The 26,245-nt window shown below is 47.3% G+C and overlaps 1 protein-coding gene across 2 annotated transcripts in view; it reads right to left on the reverse strand.

Annotated features, from left to right (window-relative positions):
- MATN2 (matrilin 2) overlaps positions 1-25,721 on the reverse strand; it is a 173,001-nt gene extending 147,280 nt beyond the window's left edge. For both annotated transcript variants that reach the window (XM_070802859.1, XM_019973906.2), the window contains exons 1-2: positions 25,464-25,721; positions 9,731-9,904 (exon numbers count right to left, since the gene is read on the reverse strand). In XM_070802859.1, the coding sequence (XP_070658960.1) occupies positions 9,731-9,878 (148 nt within the window). In that variant the 5' untranslated portion in view covers positions 9,879-9,904; positions 25,464-25,721. The remainder of the gene's footprint in view (positions 1-9,730; positions 9,905-25,463) is intronic.
- Positions 25,722-26,245: the final 524 nt, after the last annotated feature.

Genomic DNA, 26,245 nt, shown 5'->3' on the forward strand with positions numbered 1-26,245 from the left:
ATTGGCTAAGTCAGATACTATCGTTTTTGGAGCTTCTCAGTATTAATCACAAGATAGGAATGAAGAATTCACTTCATATAGTTTATAAAAACTGAATGATAACAGAGATATTGCTTTATACATAAAGCAGGCAGAGAGCGAGGAGACGAGATGTACTTTCTGCACCCGGACTGAGCAGCCGCCATGACAGTCCCTCCATCGGGTCCGTAATTGGGCCCTGACTATGTCAGAGAGGATGTACAGAGGGAGACTGATAAAGGGGGTGTGATCTCACTTCAAAGGGTTTATTTTTTTTTAAGCCTTTGCTATACTTAAAAACAATTCGATCAGCTCTATGCATCAACCTTCATTTTTATAACCATTTCTGATGATAAAGATACACGCCGGCCACTGGCTTCTTTAGATGTGTGCTGATCACTGTGCTGTAACAGGCTTGAGGCTCCCCCCCTTTGCTAACTCCCCCTGGGTAGGAAAATACTAGCGTCCTCTTCAAAGCCGCAGAAAGAGTCGACCCAGCTGACAGTTCACTTATACTCTGCAGCTGCAATTTTCTCAGCAAATGTTATTCATCCTGCACTGTCTCTCTGGTTCATGCTTAGCATCTCTTACTAAGATCCGTTCCTCCTGCCCATCCCCACCCCAACTCCTAGATTTCTCCTCTGCAAAGATTCTCAAACTGAGGTCTCCAGAAATGGCAACTTCTCAATCCCCAACCCAGGCCTGCTGAATCAAACACTCTGGTCCTGGGAACCAGCCGTCTCTGTGTAATGAGTCGTTCAGAGCTTCTGAGAGACCATTAGGCATGAGGACCAATGTTCAGTTTCCCCGGATCCTACCCGCTACAAACCCCCTGCCTGATTCTACTGCCCCATCCCTTCTATCTTAAAACTTCTCCCTCTCATCCGGAGAGAAGGAAAGAAAGCCAAAGATCACATCGGGGATGGCAGCAAGAGGAGGTTCACTACCAGGAGCCAGAGAAGGGACAACGGGAAGGCAGGAATAGGTGATGTCATCACGCCCCAGATGAGACATGAAAGATCCCTGACTCCAGCCACCTCCCTTTATAGGTGAATACACTGGACAAGAAAAAGCAGCTTTCCCAGAGTCACATGCTAAGAGACTGCAACCGTGGACAGGAGGATGAAATCCACCATCTGTATGCCTCATCCTCTCCGCAGCCCAACACTCCCGGAACTTCCACTTGGGCAGGACCAAAGAGGGGGCTTGAGGTCAGCGACCCCGGTGTGACCTGCAATAGCAGCAACACCTCCAAAGACTGATGGGCATATCATGGTCTGCTCAAAACTCCTGGTCAGGGAGCAAGCAAGCTCGAGTATTTCTTTGCTCAAACACACAACTCCTTAGCCACGCATCCTCTCTCAGAGTGGGGGAGGGTTGGAAGGGAAAACTTTTCATTCTGGGTTTTCAGAAGTCTGTAGCTCAGCTGGTAAAGAATCCACCTGCCAATGCAGGAGACCCGGTTCGATTCCTCAGTAGGGAAGATATGCCGGAGAAGGGACTGGCTACCCACTGTGGTATCTTGGGCTTCCCTGGTGGCTCAGCTGGTAAAGAATCCACCTGCAATGCAGGAGACCTGGGTTCCATCCCTGGGTTAGGAAGATCCCCTGGAGAAGGAAACGGCTACCCACTCCAGTATTCTGGCCTGAAGAATCCCATGGACAGAGAGCCTGGCGGGCTACAGTCTACGGGGTCGCAAAGAGTCGGACATGACTGAGCAACTTTAACCTTCAGAAGCCTTAACAAATTTACCAAATCGCTTTACTTCTCTTCTCCTGGGCTTCCTCGTCTGAAAATGAGATAAACCTATAACCACTTTGCAGTGTTTTGTCTTTTTTACATAGATGCAGTGAGTGGGCCTGTCCCTACCCACAGCAAGGTCTCAGTAAGTGATCGTACCTCCAGAGGTGTCATGAGACACGAAAAACAGTCCCTCTCTTCAATGGTTTACAATCTGATGGTAAAAATAAGGCAAGTACAAAAATAACCAGAATAGGAATCCTTGGCAGGTGCCATTATTACCCCTCAGAATATAAAGCAAAGTGAGCTGACACCTTGGCCTAGGATCTGAGTGCTTGTGCTCCACCCTGGGATGGAAGGGTCCCGCCTGGCTGGCAGGGGGAGGAGGTGGCATTTAGCCTGCCCTTGGCTGACAATAGTGAGAATGAAGTGAAGTCGCTCATTTGTGTCCGACTCTTTGTGACCCCATGGCCTCTGGCCTACCAGGCTCCTCTGTCCACAGGATTTTCCAGGAAAGAGTACTGGAGTAGGTTGCCATTTCCTTCTCCAAGGCTGATAATAAGCCTTACCCAAAGAAAAGAGCCGACTCATTAGAAAAGGCCCTGATGCTGGGAAAGATTGAAGGCAGGAGGAGAAGGGGACGACAGAGGATGAGATGGTTGGATGGAATCACCGACTCAATGGACATGAGTTTGAGCAAACTCCGGGAGATGGTGAAGGACAGGGAAGCCTGGCGTGCTGCAGTCCGTGGGGTCGCAAAGAGTCAGACAAGACTGAGTGACTGAACAACAACAACAAAGGAAAGATACTCCAGGTAGAAGAGGGTGAACAAAGCCCCAGAAAGCTCAAGGAAGGAGACAAAAGTTGTATCCGTGACAGAGTGGCTGCAGGGCATGTTAAGACCAGTGGCCTCAATGGGTCTGTCCTTCCAGAAGCCAAAAGTTCAGATGCCTTCTGGCATCTGCTTTTCTTCCCTCACTGAGGGTGCCAACAAATGTCAATTAAGGGGATTGTTTCAGGATGTGGAAATTCATTTACTGGCAGCCAATGCTTGAAAATGTTAATAATTACCAACCTAGGCAAGAATCTCCATTGGCAACAGACTAGGGCATTCTTACACTTAATTCCCTAGGCCAGCCAATTCCTTCAGTCACATTGCTAATTTAGGCTTCAGCTCCTTGTTCGAAACATTTCATTTTTTTCTGATGTTCTGAGATCAGGTTTAATTAGAGACGTATGCAAAATTGGAAATAAATGCCTAGTAATGTACTATGCTGGAGAAGGCAATGACACCCCACTCCAGTCCTCTTGCCTGGAAAATCCCATGGACGGAGGAGCCTGGTAGGCTGCAGTCCATGGGGTCGCTAAGAGTCGGACACGACTGAGCGACTTCACTTTCACTGTTCACTTTCATGCATTGGAGAAGGAAATGGCAACCCACTCCAGTGTTCTTGCCTGGAGAATCCCAGGGACAGAGGAGCCTAGTGGGCTGCCGTCTATGGGGTCGCACAGAGTCGGACACAACTGAGTGACTTAGCAGTAACTGTTTGAAAGAAATGTTACTAAGTTCCCTGACCTTTACCCCCTGAACACCTCTAGAATTTTTCCTAGCAGAGTTGAGGGGATGGGAAGTCAGCTCCCACCATCCCCTCTCCAACAGACTTTGGGGCACCACCTCCCACTTCTCAGACCTACTGTTCTGTTGTCACAAAGTGCTCTTTTAAATCACAAACACGAATTCTTTGCGGGTGCCACTGATCTGAAAGGGGAGTCTATTGCAGGGAAAGGAAAAGCTTTCAAGGTTAGTTAGTAGAAATAAAATGAGCGAGCTTGGTAAATTTAGAAAAGACAGCACATGTCAACAGGACCTCGTAAAAGACAAACAAAACAGGGGAGCCAGCAGGTAGAAGCGCACAGGCAGTTTGCATGTACGGTCATTCCAAGGTGAGGGGCATTGCCGATACAGTGGGGCTTCAGGCAAGGAGGGTAAAGGTTTCCAAAAAGGCTGATATGCCCCCACTGGTGGCCTTGGTGACAGCTCCATCCCTACATGACTGTGATACAATAAAGAGAAAAGTGTGCAGACGCAGAGCAGGCGGTAATTAGGAGAGGGGAGCAACATTACTTCCAGCTAGCACCGCTCTGAAGGGACTTAGGAGGGAGTCTGGGAGGGGACAGGTGCCACTGAGGCAGGAGAGGTACAGAGGGCAGAATCTAACAGCTTCCATGAGCTTAGCTTTGCATTTAGCCCACCCTGGGTTTCCCTGGTGGCTCAGGTAGTAAAGAGTCTGTCTGCAATGTGGGAGACCCAGGTTTGATCCCTGGGTTGGGAAGATCCCCTAGAGAAGGGAATGGCAACCCACTCCAGTATTTTTGCCTGCAGAATTCCATGTAGAGAGGAGCCTGGTGGGCTACAATCCATAGGGTTGCAAAGAGCCAGACACACACACACACACACACACACAGCACGCCCTGCTTAGGCTGTCCAGATGGCACAGTGGGTATCAGGAATCAGCAGTGATCACCACTGTTGCCAGTTTCAAGTCTTCCAGGGCTCCCACCTCTGCAGCACAAAGCCCAGACTTTTTGTTGGTGCCCCCAAGGTCCTAAGTTACCTGGTTCCTACCTCCTCTGGGCTTGGCTCCAGCCCAGACCCCTTGCCTTACAGACATGGCGGTCCTGATGGCCTCACCAGACCCCACCTCCATGCTCCATCTTCATTCCTTTCCTGGCAGCTCATCTCCCAGCTTCACGCGGCCCCAACTTTCCCTGGGAATGCTCCCCTAAACCAGCCACTTTCAACATGTGGTTTGGAGACCCCCACCAGAGGGTCCATGAAATCAAAGCTATTTTTGTAACAACACTAATGTTTGCCTGTTATACTCTCTCTTAAGAAAATGGCAACCCGCTCCAGTATTCTTGCTTGGAAAATCCCATGGAAGGAGGAGCCTGGTAGGTTACAGTCCATGGGGTCACAAAGAGTCGGACACGACTGACCAACTTCACTTCACTACGTGTGTATATAGTTCAAAATGTATGCTGAGGTGGTTTTAGAGTCCACACTACTATTAACCTTGAAGAAACTATCATTTGTCAAGTTTTGGTGTCATGTCAAAGAAGAATCAGATCAGATCAGATCAGTCGCTCAGTCGTGTCCGACTCTTTGCGATCCCATGAATCGCAGCACGCCAGGCCTCCCTGTCTATCACCAACTCCTGGAGTTCACCCAGACTCATGTCCATCGAGTCAGTGATGCCATCCAACCATCTCATCCTCTGTCGTCCCCTTCTCCTCTTGCCCCCAATCCCTCCCAGCATCAGAGTCTTTTCCAATGAGTCAACTCTTCGCATGAGGTGGCCAAAGTACTGGAGTTTCAGCTTTAGCATCATTCCTTCCAAAGAAATCCCAGGGCTGATCTCCTTTAGAATGGACTGGTTGGATCTCCCTGCAGTCCAAGGGACTCTCAAGAGTCTTCTCCAACACCACAGTTCAGAAGCATCGATTCTTCGGCGCTCAGCCTTCTTCACAGTCCAACTCTCACATTCATACATGACCACAGGAAAAACCATAGCCTTGACTAGATGAACCTTTGTTGGCAAAGTAATGTCTCTGCTTTTGAATATGCTATCTAGGTTGGTCATAACTTTCCTTCCAAGGAGTAAGCGTCTTTTAATTTCATGGCTGCAGTCACCATCTGCAGTGATTTTGGAGCCCAGAAAAATAAAGTCTGACACTGTTTCCACTGTTTCCCCATCTATTTCCCATGAAGTGATGGGACCAGATGCCATGATCTTCGTTTTCTGAATGTTGAGCTTTAAGCCAACTTTTTCACTCTCCACTTTCACCTTCATCAAGAGGCTTTTGAGTTCCTCTTCACTTTCTGCCATAAGGGTGGTGTCATCTGCATATCTGAGGTTATTGATATTTCTCCCGGCAATCTTGATTCCAGTTTGTGTTTCTTCCAGTCCAGCATTTCTCATGATGTATCCATACTCATTTAAATGGCTACTACAATTAAGTTCCTTTTTCTGACTACATATCTGTGTGAGGCCATATTTTCTTCAAGTAACACAACCCAAACAGTATTTCATGACAGACTGAATGGATGAGAAATGAGAATCCAGGTGTCTTTAATTAAGCTAGACATTAAGCAGAGTTGCAAAAATGTAAAATCCTCCATTCTTCTCATAATAGTTTTATTTTGAAAACATTATTATACAAATATTTTTATTTGCATTATGCATCAGGTTTTGTGTTTATTGAAGTGAAGTGAAAGTCGCTCAGTCATGTCTGATTCTTTGTGACTCCATAGACTATGGACTATATATAGTCCATGGAATTCTCCAGGCCAGAATACTGGAATGGGTAGCCTTTCCTTTCTCCAAGGGATCTTCCCAGCCCAGGGATTGAACCCAGGTCTGCCGCATTGTAGGCAGATTCTTTACCAGCTGAGCCACCAGGGAAACCCTGTGTGTTTATTACTGTTATTTTAAAATTAATTAATATTTTTACAGCTTTCCTTCTCAATTTCTCTTTTAAATTGTATCTATTATTTTGGCTGCACTGGGTCTTCACTGCAGTGCACGGGCTTCTCACTGTGGTGGCTTCTCTTCTTGCAGTGTGTTGGCTCACTGGTTGTGACTACCGGGCTCTGGAGTTCGGGCTCAGGAGTTATGGCGCATGTTGCTCCGTGACATGTGGAATCTTCTGAGACCAGGGATTGAACCTCTATCCCCTGCATTGGCAGGTGGATTCTTTTTTGTTGTTGTTGCAAAGAGTTGGACACAACTGAGTACTCACCCATGCGTCCACGCCACTCTCTAAGTTGTGTCTGACTCTTTTGAGAGACCTCATGGACTGTAGCCCACCAGGCTCCTCTCTCCATGGAATTCTCCAGGCAAGAATACTGGAGTGGGTTGCCATTTCCTTCTCCAGGGGATCTTTCTGACCCAGGGATTGAACCCGAGTCTCCTGCCTTGAGGCATTGGCAGGCATATTCTTTACTGCTGAGCCACCAGGGAAGCCCAGCAGGTGGATTCTTAACCATTGAACCACCAAGGAAGTCCCTCCATTTCAATTTCTGATCCAGTAAACCTCAGTAGACTTAACCCACAAAAACAAAAGCTCTTTGGGATCCTCAATAATTTTTGAGTGTACAAACGTCCTGAGACCCAAAAGTTTGAGAACCACTTTCTTAAGCTGAGCCAACAGCAGGCAGAGTAGAGCTGTAACTTAGCTACGCCGCTACTGTTGCACACAGATTCCACCAAGTTAATGACCTTTTCACACCTCTGTCTTCCCCACTGCACGTGTACTTCTTGGTTGTACTTTAACTCCCTCATGTCTGGCACAGAGCAGAAATTCCAGATACGTGAATGCAGTAGAAGGTAAGCCCTCCTGGACCACACGTCATGGACTACCACCTGAGTGACATGCAAACATCTATAGGAAGGTAGAAAAATATCTGCATTATTTTTTCAATAGGCTCGAATTGTTACCCAGCCTCTCACTTGAATTTAGACATAAATACAAATTTTTTAAAAAATCAGAAAATTCAAATGAAAAATTAGCCTAAGAAACAAGTCTGCTTCTACTCTGTTAAACATTCAGAGACAGTCATGCAAGCAAGTAATTGGTGAAATATACCATGCAGTGGATATCACACATCCAGCCATCAAAAAAGCGGTCAGGGCAAAGACTACAAGGAGCACAGCTTCTCCATCTTTGTTCGCTGTCAAAGGTAGACTGAAAGCAGATGGCACCAGAGAATCCAGGCCAGAACGGTGGTGTTTGCCTTCAGTTTCATGTTTCGCACTCACTCCCCACGTTCCCAAGTCAAGCTGCCCTCCCGCACATCAGGGAGTGGCCACGCCATTCCTTGGGGGGCAGAGGGGTGCCATATCCTACCCCCTCTTTGTCCCTGACACATTCTCCTGCAAAATCAGAAAAGCGGAGGGGGAGGATGCTAGACTCGGGGTTGATGCCCTTAGCAAAACAGGATCTCTTACGTGCGAAGACCAGGAGGTTTCTATTTCAGAGCCCGAGAGAGCTGTGAATGCTGACCACTAGGGAGGCCCAGTGTCCGTGTGTGGGGGGAGGTGAGAGTGTGTGAGCGTGTGTGTCTATGTGCATGTGAGTGTATCAGAAAGTATGTGTGGGGGGAAGAGAGAGGGGCAGGGAGTAGGCACAGGGATAGCAAATACCAAGAGGTGCCTGTATGCTCTTCTGGCTAAGTGTGGGGTGGTTCATTCCAAAAACAGCCCCATCAGAAACCCAACTGTATAATCACTGCTGCTGATCTAGGAATCAGGCATTTCGAGCTCTCTCTCCCTCTCACACACTCACACACCTATGTCACCTCTTTTTATAGATAGATAAATGATAGATAGATATTTATCATATGATAATATATGTTTATCATCTTGAAACATTTTTAAAAAGCCCTTTAATCAGTGTACTAAACATCCCCCAGTCCTTTCCACATTTGCAGAAATCATATGTTTATGTCACTATGGAAACAGATTCTCAGGAAACTAAAGACATGGAGGGCCCAGCATCCTTGGGGTCATTGCTTATAGCACCATAAAGATTCTGACCTCTCAGAACAGAGCTTCTGGTTCCTCTGGTCTCTTGTCATTTCAGATGCTGAGGCAACCAGACACATAGCAGTTCTCTCAGTGGCCGTCGGAGGGGGTCAGATTTTAAGGGCTGGCCAACAAGATACAAACATGAAACACAGTTCTGGAGGGACTTCTCTGGAGGTCCAGTGGTTACGACTTCTTATTTCACTACATAGGCACAGATTTGACCTCTGATTGGAACTAAGATCCTGCATGCCATGTAACAAAAAACCAAAAAACAAAAAAAGCCCACAGTTATGGAGAACAACTTCATGGAATGATGGTTGTGGGAAAGCTTTCATTCATTGCATACCTATAATTCACATATATTCGTTACCATGCCTTCTTCTCACAAAGATCAGTGTTAGCATTCCCATTTTATGGATGAGGAGACTGAACCTCAGAGAGGTTACGTGGCCTAAGTGTACCCACTTGGTCAGCACCAGGGCCAGGTCTATGAAGCCAGTGAGTGAGTGAGTGAATTCGCTCAGCCATGTCCGACTCTTTGCGACCCCATGGACTGTAGCCTACCAGGCTCCTCCATCCATGGGATTTTCCAGGCAAGAATACTGGAGTGGGTTTCCATTTCCTTCTCCAGAAGATATTCCCGACCCAGGGATTGAACCCAAGTCTCCCGCATTGTAGGCAGACGCTTTACCGACTGAGCCACCAGGGAAGTCCTACGAAGCCAGGTCTATGCCAAAACCACCATCTTGCCACTGGCCAGCCTTCCTGTTACCCCTGAATCCTCGCCTTCCAGAGCCCCTGTTCAGAACCAGGCCCATTCCTCTATATCTTATGTGTTTTCAGGACCTTTGCTTTCTCTGGGAGAAAGAAAAAAATTCGCCTGAAGGAGACACGTTGACTGGGAGAGAAACACAGACCTCTGACATCTTCTATTTCTAATCTCCTGATTCCATCTCTCTTTCGTGTCAGTGTCCACCTTCCACAAACCTGCTCTTCTTCCCAAGGTGCCAGGTAGGGAAGCATCATCAATACAGATCAGCAGACAGACCCAAGAAAACATTTTTACAACACCCTTGTCCGGGTAAGTCCAACCAGGACCTTTTCAGATGAAAACCCTTTCCCTTGCTTATTGGAGAAAAGTCAGGAGCTTCAGATTAAACGGAAAGTTTTGCAATGAAAGAGGTTTTCATTTCACTTGAAAACCAATGTACAACCACATCCTCAACGCAGGATGACTCCTTGCCAACGAGATGCCCTCTCCCCCAGCACACCCAAAGTGGGCACCCGGGGTGGGCACCCGGGGCGGGCCCCCGCCCCCATTGGAGGCCCGCCCTCGACCACCTCGGCCTGTTTCTGGGGCGGAGCCCCGCCCACCCGTCACTCACCCAGGAGGGCCGTCTGAGGGTGGGTCCGAGCGTGTCTCCCTCTGGAGGTGGACCTGGGAGGAGGCCGCCGCTCCCTGGCCTCAGCGGGGAGGAGGAGGAGGGTCGGTCCGAAGAGCAGCAGAAAGCAGCCCACCAGCATCTTCTCCATCTTCAAGAAGAGGAAGAGGGGCTAGGCTGTGACAAACACAACGGGAGAAGAGGGCTGGGTGAGGTTTCCGGGTCTCCCTGAACCCGACAAGCCGTAGACCCCCGCCCTCTCCCCCCCACCCCCCCTCTCCCCCCCACCCCCCCTCTCCCCCCCCACCCCCCCTCTCCCCCCCACCCCCCCTCTCCCCCCCACCCCGCCTTTCCCCAATCAGACGTGCCGCTGGTACTTAAAATGCCATTTGTGTGTGTGACCCTCAGACCCCACTGGTAGGTTCTTGAATGGTCTGAGCAGGGCGTGCATAGTTGGAATTTTTCGCCACTTTGGTCACCATAAGACTGAATGGAAAACTTGGGGGTGGGGGGGGAATCTACCCTGAAGTATCTTTTCAATCAAGTTTATTTTCAGTTATTCGTAGTCACATTCTATATCCTGGATTTGAAAAAGGGAAAACTCCACCCGAGGAGTCCAAGTAACAATATTTTCTTAGTCTAATAATGGTGGATGGCAGGAATTAATCTGTATGTTTCCCAAGGAATTCACATACAGTTGCAATAAGTTAACATGACTTAGCCTCCCAGCCTCCCTGCCTCCCACATGCATCTATTAAGAGGGAGCGTGGTTCAGTGGTTAAAGGCTTGAACTCTGGCACCAGACTGCCGGGCTCTGGATTCTGGCTCTGACGCTTGCTAACTGTGTGTGACCTTGGGCAAGCTACTTAACCTCCCCATGCCATGTGGGAATATGGGATAATATTAGTTAATTGAGTGACTTAATCCATGTAACTGATGTATTCAGGATAGTGTCTGGCACACATGAGGAGGTAGGGGCAAGCGTGCAAGCAAAAGTGTTAGGAGACCAGAGAAGAACAGGATCTATTGCAATGTTGAGCAAGAAGCTCTCAGATGCAGAAAGAATTTTAGCCCTGCGTTGAGTTTCAGATATCCACAGAGGCGAGGGAGTTTCAATTGGAGTAACACACTCTTGACCAGACTTGAACCGTTTTCTGTGCTGGTCCTGCAGAGTAGCCGCTGTTGAAGGCTCTGGAGAAAAGATTCTGAGCAGGGAAGTAACGTGATCAGATCCAGGCTTTCCCAGGCTGGCCAGTCTCAGTACCTCACGTGGGATGAGACAGGCACTTGCCAGGTGGTGAATGATACGGACTCTTCTGCCTGGCAAACCCTCACGGAAAAGGCAGTGTCCTGGGACTAGGTTTAAATTGTTTTTCTTCTAGTTTCAGTCATCACGATGGATGTCATAAGCCATTTATTAATTTACACAAATTAGTGGGGAGGAGGGAATATTTAAGGAGGAAAAACATTTAAGGAAGATCATCTGCCTGTAAAGTTTCTTTACTAAGTCCTCATCTTGTGCTTGGCCATTCCACCCAATTGATTTCATCTAATCCTCATCCCAATCAGAATTACTGTTTCTGCTTTTTAGAGATGAGAAAACTGAGGCTCAGAGAAGTTTAGTAACTTGACTGAGCTCACCCAGCTAAAATAAGTAGCAAAGAAGGGATTCAAACCCAGGGTAAGCAGCTAATTTACCATTTAACAGAAAACTTGGCTAGCTGCAAGTCAAGTCCCCAGAAGTCAATTCATGAAAGGCCATAGCTGTTTCACCGTCAGAGGTGGGATCAGGACAGGACCAGGGCAGGGATCACTTCCCAAAACGTGGGGGAAAAAAACACCTTAATAATTCCGTGAACTGTTTGTTCAGCAAGCTGCTTTCAGGAATTGACCTGGAGATGAACCTAGGCCTGTCGACCTTCAAAGACCACAGTTTTTCACACTTGCTGTGTTGCACTAGCTCACTTCTCACTCTGCCTTAAGGTTCCATTAAAAATAGCAGATGTTCATTCAGTGCTTACTATGTGCCAGGCATTGAGCCAAGTGTTTTAAATGTATTAAGCCGTTTAATTCTTACAGTAAGTAAAGAAGTTAAATAATTTACCTAAGGTTATGCAGGTGATAAAGGGGTGAAGCTCCAGAGCATTGCTATTTCCTTATGGATAACTACTGCCCACCCCTTATAACAAAATAAAACTCTTTACTAACTGGTCCCTTTTCATAGCTTAACCTGTGAGGTTCCTTTTTAGAAAAGGAAGAAAACTTAAAAGATTTCCCCTCTTTCTCTGATCCTAAACCTACTGTTTATTTCAAGTTCCCTTGGTTTTATCAATTCTAAGTGTAGTACGTCATTTATATGTGATTTATTAATTTAGCGATGGTCTCCTTCTTCCCATATGCACAAAGTCCATGTTTATTTCTTTCAAAATATATATAACACTCTCTCAAGGGTCCACGTCCATCCCGACACATCTACAATTAAATCCAAACATTTAGAACACGTTGTGGTGGATAATTATCATTTTCAAAAAACAAACACCATTTCACGTGGCTTGGGTTTACTGTGGATTTTAAGAGGTGTTTGCATTTTCGAGTCACCATTGCTAACCAGAAGGGTCTGGAGATATGTGAGGGATAGGGAGTTGAGAATAAACAGGTCTGGACTTCCCTGGTGGTCCAGTGGTTAAGAGTCTGCCTGCCAGTTCAGGAGACGGGTTCGATCCGTGCTGTGGGAAGATTCCACTTACCAAGGGACGACTAAGCCTGAAAGCTGAGCAACTACTGAAGCCCAGGCGCCCTAGAGCCTGTGCTCTGCAACAAAGAAGCCACCACACCGGGCAAGGAGAAGCCGTGCGCCAAAAACAAAGGGCGCAACTGGAGAGAGCACGCCCCAGCTAGAGAAACCCCACGAGCAGCAATGAAGACCCGGTGCCGCCATAATAAATAACATTTAAAAAAAAAGAATAAACAGAGCTAAACATTTCTAGTTGTCTAACCCTGAGCAAGTTACTTTACCTCCCTCTGCTGCAGTTTCCTCATCTTTAAACTGGGGATAATAAAGACATCTGGTTGTTGTATGAATTAAATAAGCTCAAATATATAAAGCACATAGAATGTGGTGGCAGGTGGGAGGGAGGTTCAAGAGGACAGGGACCTATGGCAGATTCATGTTGATACATGGCAGAATAATATATTGTGTTGCCTTGCAACACAATATTGCAAGGCAATTATCCTCCAATTAAAAGGAAATAAATTTAAAAAATATAGTAAGTGTCCCAAAAGTGACAGCTACTTTTTATTATCATTATGCAATCAAACCAATTAATATGAAGTGCACACTGTTAATTTTGTCATATTGAGCCATTTAATGGACCTTATATTAACTTTGATGCTGACTTGCGACACTGTAATAAAACAATGACACACACACAAATCCATAATTTAAAAATACAAGTTAGTATCTTAAAGTATTTAAAATTTCTTTCTACAGAGTGAAATAATGCCACTTACAGCAACCCGGATGGACCTAGAGGTCATCATACTACGGTGAAGTCAGAAAGAGAAAGACAAATACCATATGATACCACTCACATGTGGAATTTAAGATATGACACAGGGAACGTATCTACGAAACAAACAGACCCACAGAAGAGAGAACACACTTGTGGTTGCCAACAGGGAGAGGAGTGGACGAGTTTAGGATCAGCAGATGCAAACTTCTGTGTATAGACCGGGTAAGCAACAAGGCCCCACTGTACAGCATGGGGAACTACGGTCAATGTCCCGTGATAAACTGTGATGGAAAAAATATGAAAAAGAATGCGTGTATAACTGAGTCACTGTGTACAGCAGAAATTAGCACACCGTTGTAAATCAACTATGCTTCGTAAAATAAATTTTAAAAATTCCTTTTTCAAAATGCAATGGTACAGCAAGTCACAGTCTGATAGAAAAGATTTCCAAGACATATATCCCTATATGTCTGTATGTCTATATATCATTTATATTCTGCACATACATTCCTATAACAACACAAAGACAAACGACCCACTTGAAAACGTGCAAAATATTTGAACACTCACATCACCAAAGAAGACATTCAGATAACAAATAAACATATGAGAAAATGTTCAACATTCTCAGTCATCAGAAAAATGCAAAGTAATAATCACAATGACAGGGACTTCCTTGGTGATCCAGTGGCTAAGACTCTGCACCCTCAGTGCAGGGGGCCTGGGTTCAGTCTCCACTCAGGAAACCAGATCTCCAGTTCCACAATGAAAGATCCTGAGTGCCACAATGAAGACCGAAGATCCCTCCAGCTAAAACTAACATTCCATGCAGCCAAAATAAATAAACATCAAAAAAACTAAAAATCACAGTGACATTCCATGACAAATTCACCAGAATATCTAAAACTTAAAAGACTGATATAACCAAGCATTGACAAAAATGCAAAAAACTGGAATTCTAATATGTTGCTGGTAAGGATGCAAATTGATACAGTCATTTAGAGAAACAGTATAGCAGTTGCTCATACAGTTCAAGGTACATTTCCCAAAGGAGACAACACGAGGTGACCAACTGGCCTGGTTTGCCTGAATTGCCTGTGTTTTAGCACCGAAAGCCTTTCATCCCAGAAAACTCAGTCCTGGGCAAACTGGGCCAACCAGAAAGCTACATATTTACCCAAAAGACATAAAAACACATCTACACACAGACATATTCGGATGCTCATAGACGCTTTCTTTGTGAAAGCTGAAAACTGGGAACACAAACGTCCATATATGAATGAACAGATAAATAAATTGTGGTACATCCATAAGACGGACTAATACCAATTAATGGAATGATACACTGGGTGAATCTCAAACGAATTAGGCTGAGTGAAAGTAGCCAGACACAAAAAGAACACATAGTGAACAATTCCATTTACGTGACATCCAACAAAGGGCGACACTGCACGACAGAAAGGAGATCAGTGGTTCTGATTTGATCTCGGGATTGGATGGGAAAAGAGGGTCAGCTACATCTACTTCTGCTTCATTGACTACACTAAAGGCTTTGAGACTGTGGATCACAGCAAACCGTGGAAAATTCTTAAAGAGATGGGAATACCAGACCACCTGACCTGCCTCTTGAGAAATTTTGCAGGTCAAGTAGCAACAGTTAGAACCAGACATGGAAAAATGGACTGGTTCAAAATTGGGAAAGGAGTACATCAAGGCTGTATATTGTCACCCTGCTTATTTAACTGATATGAAGAGTACATCATGCGAAATGCAGGACTGGATGAAGCACAAACTGGAATCAAGAGTGCCAGGAGAAATATCAATAACCTCAAATATGCAGATGACACCACCCTTATGACAGAAAGAGAAGAGGAACTAAAGAGCTTCTTGATGAAGGTGAAAGAGGAGAACGAAAAAGCTGGCTTAAAACAACATTTAAAAATTAAGATCATAGCGTCTGGTCCCATCACTTCATGGCAAATAGATGGGAAACAATGGAAACAGTGAGAGACTTTATTTTCTTGGGCTCCAAAATCACTGCAGATAGTGACTGAAGCCATGAAATTAAAAGATGCTTGCTCCTTGGAAGAAAAGCTATGACAAACCTAGACAGCATATTAAAAAGCAGAGACATTACCTTGCCAACAAGGTCTGTCTAGTCAAAGGTATGGTTCTTCCAGTAGTCATGTATGAATGTGAGAGTTGGACCTTAAAGAAGGCTGAGTGCTGAAGCATTGATGCTTTTGAGCTGTGGTGTTGGAGAAGACTCTTGAGAGTCCCTTGGACTTCAAAGAGATCCAACCAGTCCATCCTAAAGGAGATCAGTCCTGAATATTCATTAGAAGAACTGATGCTGAAGCTGAAGCTCTAATACTTTGGCCACTTGATGTGAAGAGCTGACTCGTTGGAAAAGACCCTGATTCTTGGAAAGACTGAAGGCAGGAGGAGAAGGAGACGACAGAGGACAAGATGGCTGGATGGCATCACTGACTCAATGGACATGAGTTTGAGGAAACTCCGGGAGTTGGTGATAGACAGGGAGGCCTGGTGTGCTGCAGTCCATGGGATTGCAAAGAGTCGGACACAACTGAGTGACTGAACAACGACACAGAAGCAGGAGGGAAATTTGGGGGCTGACGTAAGTATTCACCATGATTGTGGTAGACGCTACATGGCTCTATACATTTGTCAGAGCCCATCAAATTATACACTTAAAACTGAAGATTTTTTTTTCTTTTTAAAAAAGTATTTATTTCTGGCTTCATCAGGTGTTAGTTGTCCCATGGCATACGGGATCTTAGTTCCCTGACCAGGGATCGAACCTGTGTCCCCTGCATGGCAAGGCAGATTCTTAACCACTGGACCACCAGGGAGGATCCCAAAGTGGAGAATTTTATTGTTTAAGTTCAACTTCAAAACAGCTATTTAAAAAAAAAAAAATCTAAAGAAATAGGGGAAAGGATACTGTATACAAGTCAACATAAAACCAGTATGGCAGTATTAATATCTGACAAGATAGACCTTTTTAAACAATTCAATGGCAGTGAAACAAGAAAAAATAAGTCAGGACATGTAGCCCACATTAATCGTTGTGTCTCAGTGTGGCATTTATAACTGCTAGCATTTGAAGAACAGAAGCCAGAGCCAGTTCTCACCAGAAAATGGAATGATGTTTGAGAAACAGTTCTTTTCATAGATGGGCATATGAGAAGAATTGTTGTACTGAGAAATAGAGGTTAATTCAATCAGAACAGATTCCATGAAGCATTTGGGGGCATGGAAAGAATATTAAAAAAAAAAAAATACAACAGTTTTGACTTTTGTTCTAGCAATTTTTCTCCTCTCCATGAGACAATGAGTCTTTTCATTTAGCTTTACCAAGAGGGTGGAGGAGAGAGAGAGGAGATTGTTCTGACGGTCTTAGCTATAACTTCTTCTAAGCATCACTGTTCCAAGTCAATTGACATGCGCCTAGGATCTCACGGGAGCCAACACTACATGCCAGGGGCCTTGAGAGGAGAGGCCTGGCTCTGTCTCAACACGCCTTGTGACCTCAGTTAGGTGATTTAACTTTCTGGGCTTTAACTAGTCAGCTATAAAATGAGAGGCGTGACCTGGAAGCCATGTTTCCCAGCCTAAACCAGATCACAGGCCGGGATGACGCTGCTCTCCTGAGGAAGCCTGGGCCTGACACCCTCCCAGGCCGTAAACCCTGCCCCTGGATGAGAAAGGGGCTAAGGCTCTAGTATTTTCCAAGCGCCTACTGCGGGCCAGGCAGTGAGCAGGCCACTTTGTGTAATATTATCTCATCTGGTCCCACAACCGTTCTGTGAGGTGGACTAGTTCCCAATTCCTTGGGTGGGACACCAAGAGCTACAGATGGAAAGATGTTCCCCCAGCGCCTCAGAGCTAGTTAAGTGACAAAGCCCAGATTCTACCCCCGCCATCTCTCAGGCAGCCAGCCTACTTGCTAAAAAAAGAGATTTTGAGTCCCCTTCTCTGTGCCGAAAGTTCTTAGACATCAGATACAATAGTTTTGTCCCTCGCAAGCCACTGCTCCACTGGCACACCTCGGGTCCACACTAACTGCTGTGTCCACCAGAAATCTGTCACACAGGACGGCCCCAAAGGCCTTCCTGCCAGCCCCCACCTTAGACCAGAACCCCCAGCTCCCGCAAGGCCAGCAAGTGGAGCCCAGCTTCTGCTGGGAAGGACTCAAGGTCATGGTGCTCAGGACGCTCTCAGTACCCGACGCTGAGATGTTGACCTGATGTTGACTGTGATTTTCACCCCATGGTCTAGGCCTGCTTGCCAGCCCGGCCTTTCCAGGCACAGACTCGAGTCCTTTCATGGAAGGGTAACTCCACGGTCAAGGGTGACAGGAGACTTGGCCTCAGCTCCAGTGTCTTCCTCGAGCCTCTGTCACATCCACGGGTGGACGCTTTCTCGCGTCTGCCAGCTCCCCGCTCCAGACCTCCCAGCAGGTCCTGCCACTGCAGCAATGCTCGAGGTTCTCGATTTCTCACCCAGACTCCTCCAGAAGCTTTGGAACTGCTCTTACCGCCTGGGGTCCTGCCCCTTCCCTGCTCAGCTTCCAACTGCGGCCTGCTTACCATCGTCCACGCTTAAGGCCCACCGGCCACCCTCCAACCCCACACGCACCCCAGCCCCTTGACCGCTGCCAGAGGAACTCAGATTCTTGTGCTAGCTGGGTGCCTTCACTCAGGCTGGTCCCTTGGCCCAGTCTACATTCATCAGAACTGCCTTGGAGGACCTCCCTGGCAGCCCAGTGTTTAGGGCTCCATGCTTTCCCCTGCCAGGGTCCTGGGTTCGGTCCCTGGTAGGGGAACTAAGATCCCACAAGTTATGCGGTGCAGCTAAAAAAAAAAAAAACGCAACAAAACCGCATTCATTCCTCAAGTTTCAGCTCAGATGTTCAGCCACTCTCCAGAATGTTCTCTGATTTTCCCAGTGAGGATTGATGTTCCTACACCCTCTTAGCAGTGAGTTGGCTGTCCGCTCTGGCCCTGGGTTTCTTTGTCTTGCTTCCGTATCTGCCTCCCTGACTAGACTCTGAGCAGTTCCATGAAACCACACCTTGTCATCTCTGTATCCCCGGTGCTGAATTTTGTAAATGAACTTTTAGAAAATAGGTAAATGCTGAATAAACACATTTACTGATCAGCAAAAGATCAATAAATGTTGAATCAAATTGGCCCTAGTTGAATCAAATTGGCCTTTGACAAGGCCAAGCAGGTCTTCATCTATGTACGATGTTTGCCAGGATGGGGGTGACCCCAAAGGCTCTGCCTTGTGATGGGAGGAAACTCTCCCCCAGATTTCTTGTCCGTGTTGAGCACATAATTGTTAAATGGTATCGATGAAATATCAAATATCTAGTTGTAATAATTAAAGTATCCATTTCATCATACATGCATATTCAAAACATTTCAAATTGCAAAATACAGATTCGTTTAGCAATAATGCTGTATTCATTAAAAATGTTTCATAGAAAAAGTGTTTTTCATAAAACAGTGTTTTTTCCTCACTTCATAAAACAGTTTTCAAATGCTTGCCTTTCCAACATCAGTATTTCATCAAACTAAAGATGTTTTTCGAGTCTTCTGCCACCCTCACTTCTGTTTAAGTTGTGTGAGATACAGTACTTTCTGAATCCATATGTGATGTTGTCACTGGAAAGTTTATCTCAGGCCACCAGTCCCCACTTACGTAACATGAGGACAGTTGGGTTTTTTCATGTCCTGGAAACATAAATTCACCGTCTCTGCAACCTATTCATTGCGTTGCTCTTAAGGTATTGTATCCAGTGTCATCCAACACTTATAATTGTGAAATTGTGTCCAGAAGAATAATGACTAAATTTGAATTGATTTTTCTTTTACTGTTTTGGTCAGTTGACTTCTACGTGCATTATCCAAAATTAGTACATTGATTGAGGACAGTTCAAGCCAACGTTCCATCCCAAATATGTTCAATGTATTTGACAGAGCTCCCCCTACTTTGAGAGCTCTGCAAGGACTCAAATATAGAGCAAATTCCTCTTTTCCAAGGAAGCATTTTCTGGGGGAAAATATCCTCACCTCATATTTTGGTATACAGGGCATTCTTACCATATCTTTTCTCCCTTCCAGACAAGCAAGCACCACATTCTACCATGTGATGTCTCTCATGCCTTCTCCCCTTTCCATCCATACCAAGGTCACAGCCTTAGACCTGGCCCTTACTCTCACTGGAGAGACTACAAAGGTCTTGCCAGACATTGCTAGTTGTCCTCCAATATTTCCCCTCCTTCTTTAGTAACAGAATCTCCCTTATTCACTTGACATGTGTGGGAATTAAGACCAAATGCTCAGCCTTCCCTTCTTCCCTACATGGGTCGGGGGGATAGAAGTCAACGTTGTGTGTACAACTTCTGAGAAGTGTCCTTACAGGAGAGGAGCTGAGGGCCAATTGTGGAGTGCTACAAATGTTCTGCAGATTACTCAGTGCTGACTCATTAATGAAATTAATGATTACTCAATTAATGAAAAATAATCCAGCTATGTCCCTGATTAGTGCACTTTCTTATATGCGTGCTTCAGTAAAATGTTTACTTAAAAAACAGGTAATGCTAAGTTAGAATAGCAGTTACCTTTGGAGGAGGTGATAATTAATCGGGGGTACAAGGGGGGGCTTCTGGGGTACCGATCTGAGAAGTGGTCACATGAGAGTGTTCATTTTCAAAAGATCCACTGAACTGCTCCCTTATGGTTTTTTGGCATCGTTTTCTATGTGCTTTTGATTCTAAGTTTACTTGACAAATGTGTGCAGTACTACTCCTGCCCCCCTTGCTCCCAGATCACTCCATGGACATCCAGGGAGAGATGTGAGCTGCAGCAGAGATTTTGGAGGAAGTTTAATGGGTGTTCTCTCTTGAATGGGCTACTGTGCACACACTGGGAGGGATGTTAATAAGAATAAAGCTGTACTGGTGGTCCTGACCTGGAACTCCTTCTTAAGCCCTGGGATGTGCAAAATAATGTCCCTCCAAAGATGTCCATGTCCTAATCCCCAGAATTTGTGGATATGTTACATTACACAGCAAAGGGGAATTACGGTTCCTAATCAGCTGACTTTAAAAATGGGGAGCTACTGTATATCAACTATATCTCAATTTTTAAAATAGAAGAAAAAAAAAAAAAAAAACCAGGGCGAGTATCCTGAATTATCCAGGTGAGCGCAATGCAGTCGTCAAGGTCCTCAAAAACCTAAGAGGGAAGCAGCATGAGGAGTACTCAGCCTGACACTGCTGGCTTTGCAGATGGCAAGAGGCAGTAAGCCAAGCAAAGAGGAGGGAGTCTAGAAGCTGGAAAAAGCAAGGAAATGCATTCTTCCCTAAAGCCTCCCGAAGGAACGATAACACCCAGTAAGAACTATTTCAGACTCGTGACTTCCAGAAACAGAGGATGAGACTTTTTAAAATTGAAATATAGTTAGTTTACCATGTTGTGTTAGTTTCAAGTGCATAGCAGTGATTCAGTTATACATACATGTATATTTACACACACATACATACATATGTATACATATTCTCTTTCAGATTTTTCCATTATATGTTCTTATGAAATATTGAGTATTGATCCCTGTGCTATACAGTAGATCCTTGGCATTCACCTAGCTTATATTTAGTAGTGTGTGCGTTATTCCTAATTTACCTCTCCCACTCACCCACTATCCCCTTTGGTAACCATGTTTATTTCCTGTCTCTGAACCTATTTCTGTTTTGTATCATTCATATCATGTTTTGAGATTCCACATATAAGTGACGTCATATGATATTTGTCCTCTGTCTGACTTCACTTAGTATGATAATCCCTAGGTCCATCCATGATGCTGAAATTGGCATTATTTCATTCTTTTTTATAGCTGAATAATTCAGCTAGATATACTACATCTTCTTTATCCATTCACCTGTCAGTGGACATACAGGTTGCATAAACTTGTTTTATGTCTCTGAGTCTGTGGAAAGTTACTACAGCATCAATGGAAAACTAATACAGACATTGTCTAGGGAATCTCAGAAAGGTGGTGATATTCTCAGAGGAGATCTTGGGGGATGGGGGCATTCTTTCTGTTTCACTGAAATGGAGAAGGAGAGGGATTAGAAAAATCAGAAGACACTGTTGATGGAGAAAAGGAGACCATTCTGAGGGGCCGGTGTTAAGGTTTGTCACAGAAAGGCAGAAACTGAAAGTAGTAACTTGAGAATTGCGTTTGAAGAAACCCAGGGCTCGCAAAAGATTTGACCCTTAGCCTTGACCCCGGTGGTCTTGAGCGTCTCATCTTTTAGACAAGTGAAAACAAACTCACCTAACTGGGAAGGTGCCGGGATGAGCCCTAAACAGAAATGAGATAAAATCCTTTGATCGACATCATTTTCTCTAATAGTAACTGTTTATTAGAATAATGCCCCCAAAGATGTCTATGACCTAATCATCCCAGAATCTGTGAATATGTTTTTGCCTTTTGTGGCAAAAGGGATTTTGTAGATGTGATTAAACTAAGGATATCGAGATGGAGAAAGTAGCCTGGATTATCCAAGTCGGCCCCAAGTAAGCACAAGGGTCTTTATAAGAGAGAGAAGTGGGGATGGAGAGGAGGAGGGGAGAAGGGGGAAGGAAGGGGAGAACTGGAAGCTGCTATGCTTCGAAGATGGAACAAAAGTCCAGGAGCCAAGAAACACAGGCAGCTTTCAGAAGCCAGAAAAGGCAAGAGAACAGATTTCCCCCGGAGCCTCCAGAGGGAACACAGCCTTGCCGACACCTTGATGTTAGCCCAGTGAGACCCATTTCAGACTTCTGACCTGCAGAACTGAAGGACAATAAATCTGTGCTGCTTTAAGCACTAAGTTTGTAGTAATATGTTACAGCAGCAATAAGAAACTGGTACAGTAACCTAAAATAGCAGTGGGGTATTCCAGTGGGGAGTGAGCCACAGCCCCCAGCGGTAAAGTTTTCTCTGACAAGACTCTTAAAAGAACCTTTGAAAAATGTTAGCTAGTTCACCTACTCAACCACTGCTTTTCCATGCAGATAGTTTGGTATAAATCTTATTTTCAATCAGTTCACTCTGAGCATTATCACATACTACCCACTGGCAGATTCATTCACAGTTAATTAACTCATTTAACTGTTATGACAACACTATGACACAGATGGCATCATCCCATTTGATGGATGACATAACTGAGGCTCAGATAACAATAATCATAGGTAATTAATATTGAGCACTGACTCTGAGCTAGGTATTACACTAAGCATTTTTATCTGCATTAACTAATTTAATTCTCCCAACAGTCCTGTTCCCATTTACAGATGAGGAAACTGAGGCAGGAAGTCTCAGTAACTCTTCACAATCCCTGCAAGTAATGAGTGGCAGGTCTGAGACTGGAACCTCAGTCTCTCAGGCGCCAAGATCAAGGTCACACCCCACAACCTCTCATCACTGTCTGCATCATTACCGCCAACAACCAAGACCTCTGGGATGGAGCGCAGACCTGCCCTTCTCTCTCTCCGAGTCCCCTTCAGGGTCCTGCCGGGTAAGGCAGCAGTGGCTGTCTGCCGAGCCACATGGCAGGTTCAAAGATGACCTCATGGCTGGAGCTCCAAGTGGCAACCGGTCCTTTGGAAGGGCCTCCCTGGCCCTGTTTACTAGCAACAGCGAAGATAGCCTCCACTCTCTCATTGGCACTTCCGCACCCTCTTTTTCTGACCCTCCTGACTTATTCCCACGTGTTACAAACAGAGGAGTCCTCCAGAGTTTCCCTAAAAACAGGGAGTCCTAGGAAAGGACTCTCTCAAATGCACATGCTAAAAACCTAAAAACCAGAGGCCGCTAGTCCCGTCCCAGCGAAAGCATCAGAGACTCCTGTGCCCTCGGCTGCTCTCAAACAGCGGCTCAGCCCTGAGCCCCAGCGTGTCCCCCTCACTGCCCACCCAGCCTCACGCCCAGAGCCCCTGCAGGCCAGCGTTGACCCTCCTGGTGCTCCCTCACCACCTGTCTCTGCCCCTCCTTCATTCCCGCCCCTCCTCACTCCTTGCCTTCTCTTAGGCCCCCACCAGAGCTGATTCTAGGAAAAATGGGGGATTTCTTTCTAGAACCTTCAATGATCCTCTTCTTCCTTCTCTATCTTTCAAGAAGCAATCTTTGGGGTTTCCCTGGTGGCTCAGTGGTAATGAATCTGCCTGCTGATGCAGGCAGCACAGGCACGGGTTCGATCCCTGATCTGGGAAGATCCCACATGTCATGGAGCAAGGAAGCCCATGGGCCACAACTACTGAGCCTGAGCCCCAGAGCCAGGGAGCTGCAGCTACTGAAGCCTGAATGCCTAGAGTCCACGCTCCACAACAAGAGAAGCCAACAGTGAGAAGTTCGTGCACCACAGCTAGAGTAGGCCCTGCTCTCCCCAACTAGAAAAAAGCCCTTGCAGCAACAAAGACCCAGCACAGCCCCAAATAAATAAATTTTAAAAAGAAGAAGAAGCAATGTTTGGTTCCCTCTTCTTTAAGTCTTCAGCCTCATTTCAACTACCTCTTGTTGAACAGAGATATGTGGTGACGGTGGAGCTCAGAGCATGGCAGCCATCTGAGGGGATCTCCGAGGTGGGCTCTGCACCTCTGGTCAGTGAGCTCCAGCCTCAGTGCCTCCAGGGGCACTGGATTCTAGAGCCAGGGACCCTGGATTCTTAGAGAAGAGCGGCCTGCCTGAATTCTATTGGCAGCAAAAAAAAAAAAAAGGCAGGGGCAGATGGGGAAACAGAGGTGAAGAACCACAGATATCTATCTGCAGTCTCAACAGGGAATTCCAAGGGATTGAGCTTCCGGGTTTGAAAGGAAACTTTCCAGACCATAAACCCATCTTGGAACAGCAATATGATTTTCTGAGGCTGTCCAGTTGGAAGCAGGCAGGGAGAACTGTGCAGGCGTGCTCCTGAGTACAAAATTGCAGTTAAATACATGCGGATCATCTGCCAGCCTCAGGTATCCACTCAGAGCCTAGCTTCCTCAGTTGGAGAGGAGGTGACTGTGTTCCTAGAAAAAAATTCCTTGCTCTTCTGGAGAGTCAGGTCATGGAACTAGTCTTAAGATGCCTGGAACGGTTGTAAGCACTTGAATTTAATCCTCACTGCCCTGTAGGTATGATCATCCCATTAGACAGATGAAGAAAGTGAGGCACAGAGTAGTTGGGTAACTCCAAGGTTACCAACCTGTAAGCTCCGCTCACAGCCAGGGTCTGAACCTCAGCAGGCCAACCCAGAGTCTCTGGTCTTGACCATGCCCCCCCACCCCCACCCCCCTGCAGCCTTTTGCTGGTCTCTTGGCTGCCCCGCTGCTGGAAGCCAATTAAATGCACTTGGTGCAGACACGGCCCAGCTCCCTGATTTATGACTATGTGGAACTCGGTCATTTCGGGTTTGCTCAGGGCCAGGAGTGTATTCCCGAGGGGTTATCTTCCTGTGAGTCCAGTCCCGGAGACCTTAACGAGAGGGGTGGGGGTGTTCCCTCATTTTTTCTCTCCTCTCTCCATACTATCCTGGGGGTTTCTAGCAATGACCACAAATGCCCTCACCTTTTTTTCCTTTCTCCACCACGTAAGGAAGCTGGAGCTTTAGCTCCATAGAAAACCAAGAACAAAATGCTGATGACACAGGCATGAAAAGACCAAGCCCGCCGATGTGGGGAGTCGGAATCGATCCGCTCGCCAGCCGAACGGGAATCGCCGCAGATCCGCGCTCCTTAAGTCTGCCTTTTCCGGGGTTCGGCGGAGCCCGGGTCCGGGCGTCCCGGCGGCGAGGCACAGCGCCCCCACGGGACCCCACGGGGTGGCTACCGCGCTGTGCGCCCGGCGGCGCGGGGAGCGCGCGCGGAGCTCGCCCGGCCGCGGCGGCCCGACTGCCCCCAGCCTGGGGTCCCGCAGTGCCGCCGTCGCTCTCGGGCTCTGCCTGCCCGGAGGGGTCGGGAGCCACGAGCCTGGGGCTAGAGGTGGTGGTCTGCGGGCGCCGAGCGGCGGAGGCCGGGGCGCCAGCCTGGGGGCAGCGCCCGCGTGCGTGGGTGCCTAAGCCCTGCCTATCTGTCCGTCTGTCGGTCGGTAGGGGTCGGTCGGTCGTCCGCGCCTCGGGGCCGCGGGGCGAGGCAGGGGCCCCGGGGAGAGCGCGCCCCGCTCACCTGCAGCCGCCGCTGCAGCCGCCGCCGCCGCCGGCGCCTAGGAAGCGAGACAGGGGCGCAGCCGCCCGGGTCTTCCTCGCTGGCCTTGTCGCCGCTCCGAGAGCCACGGCTCTCCTCGGGGAGACCGCTCGTGGGAGCCGGGGAAGAAGCCCGAGGCGCTGCCGCTGTCTCCTCCTTGGCCGCTTCCTCCAAGTCCCATCCCAGAGCGCTCCCTTCGCTCGCTGGCTGCCGGGACGGCTCGGGGCCAGCGCGGGCGGGCGGGGGAGGCGGCGCCGCCGAGGGTGGGAAGAGGGCCGGCGGGAGGAGGGGTGTCCTCTTTGGGGACGGGGCGGGCGCGGAGAGGGAGCGGCGCGAGGACCGCCCCACTCCGAAGGCAGCCCCGGGAACCGGGCGCCCTGGCCGCGCGTCCTGCCTGCTGCCACCTCGCTCTGCGCGAGCCCAGGGGAGGATCTGACTCCCGGGGTCGGGAGCCGCGGGCTCGGGAACAACTAGGAGCTTTGGGGGCTTGGCGGGGGGGGGGGGGGGGGGGGGGGGGGGCGCGTGGCGGGGGGGGGGGGGCGCGTGGCGGGGGGGGGGGCGTGGGGGCTGGGGCGGTGCGATGGAGAGCATCTCCTGGAGGAAGGCAGGCGTGATAGGGTCCCGTGTCCTGAACCGAGGGGCATGATCGGTCGTTCGTCGACGACGATGAAGTAGAAAGTGGCGAGAATTGGGGTAATTGGTGACAAGTGCCAGGAGCTGTCTTGGCAGTGCCCAGAGCACCGCTGCCAGTTCCTATTAAAAGA

This window comes from Bos indicus, chromosome 14, assembly GCF_029378745.1.
Source record: "Bos indicus isolate NIAB-ARS_2022 breed Sahiwal x Tharparkar chromosome 14, NIAB-ARS_B.indTharparkar_mat_pri_1.0, whole genome shotgun sequence".
NCBI lineage: Eukaryota > Metazoa > Chordata > Mammalia > Artiodactyla > Bovidae > Bos > Bos indicus.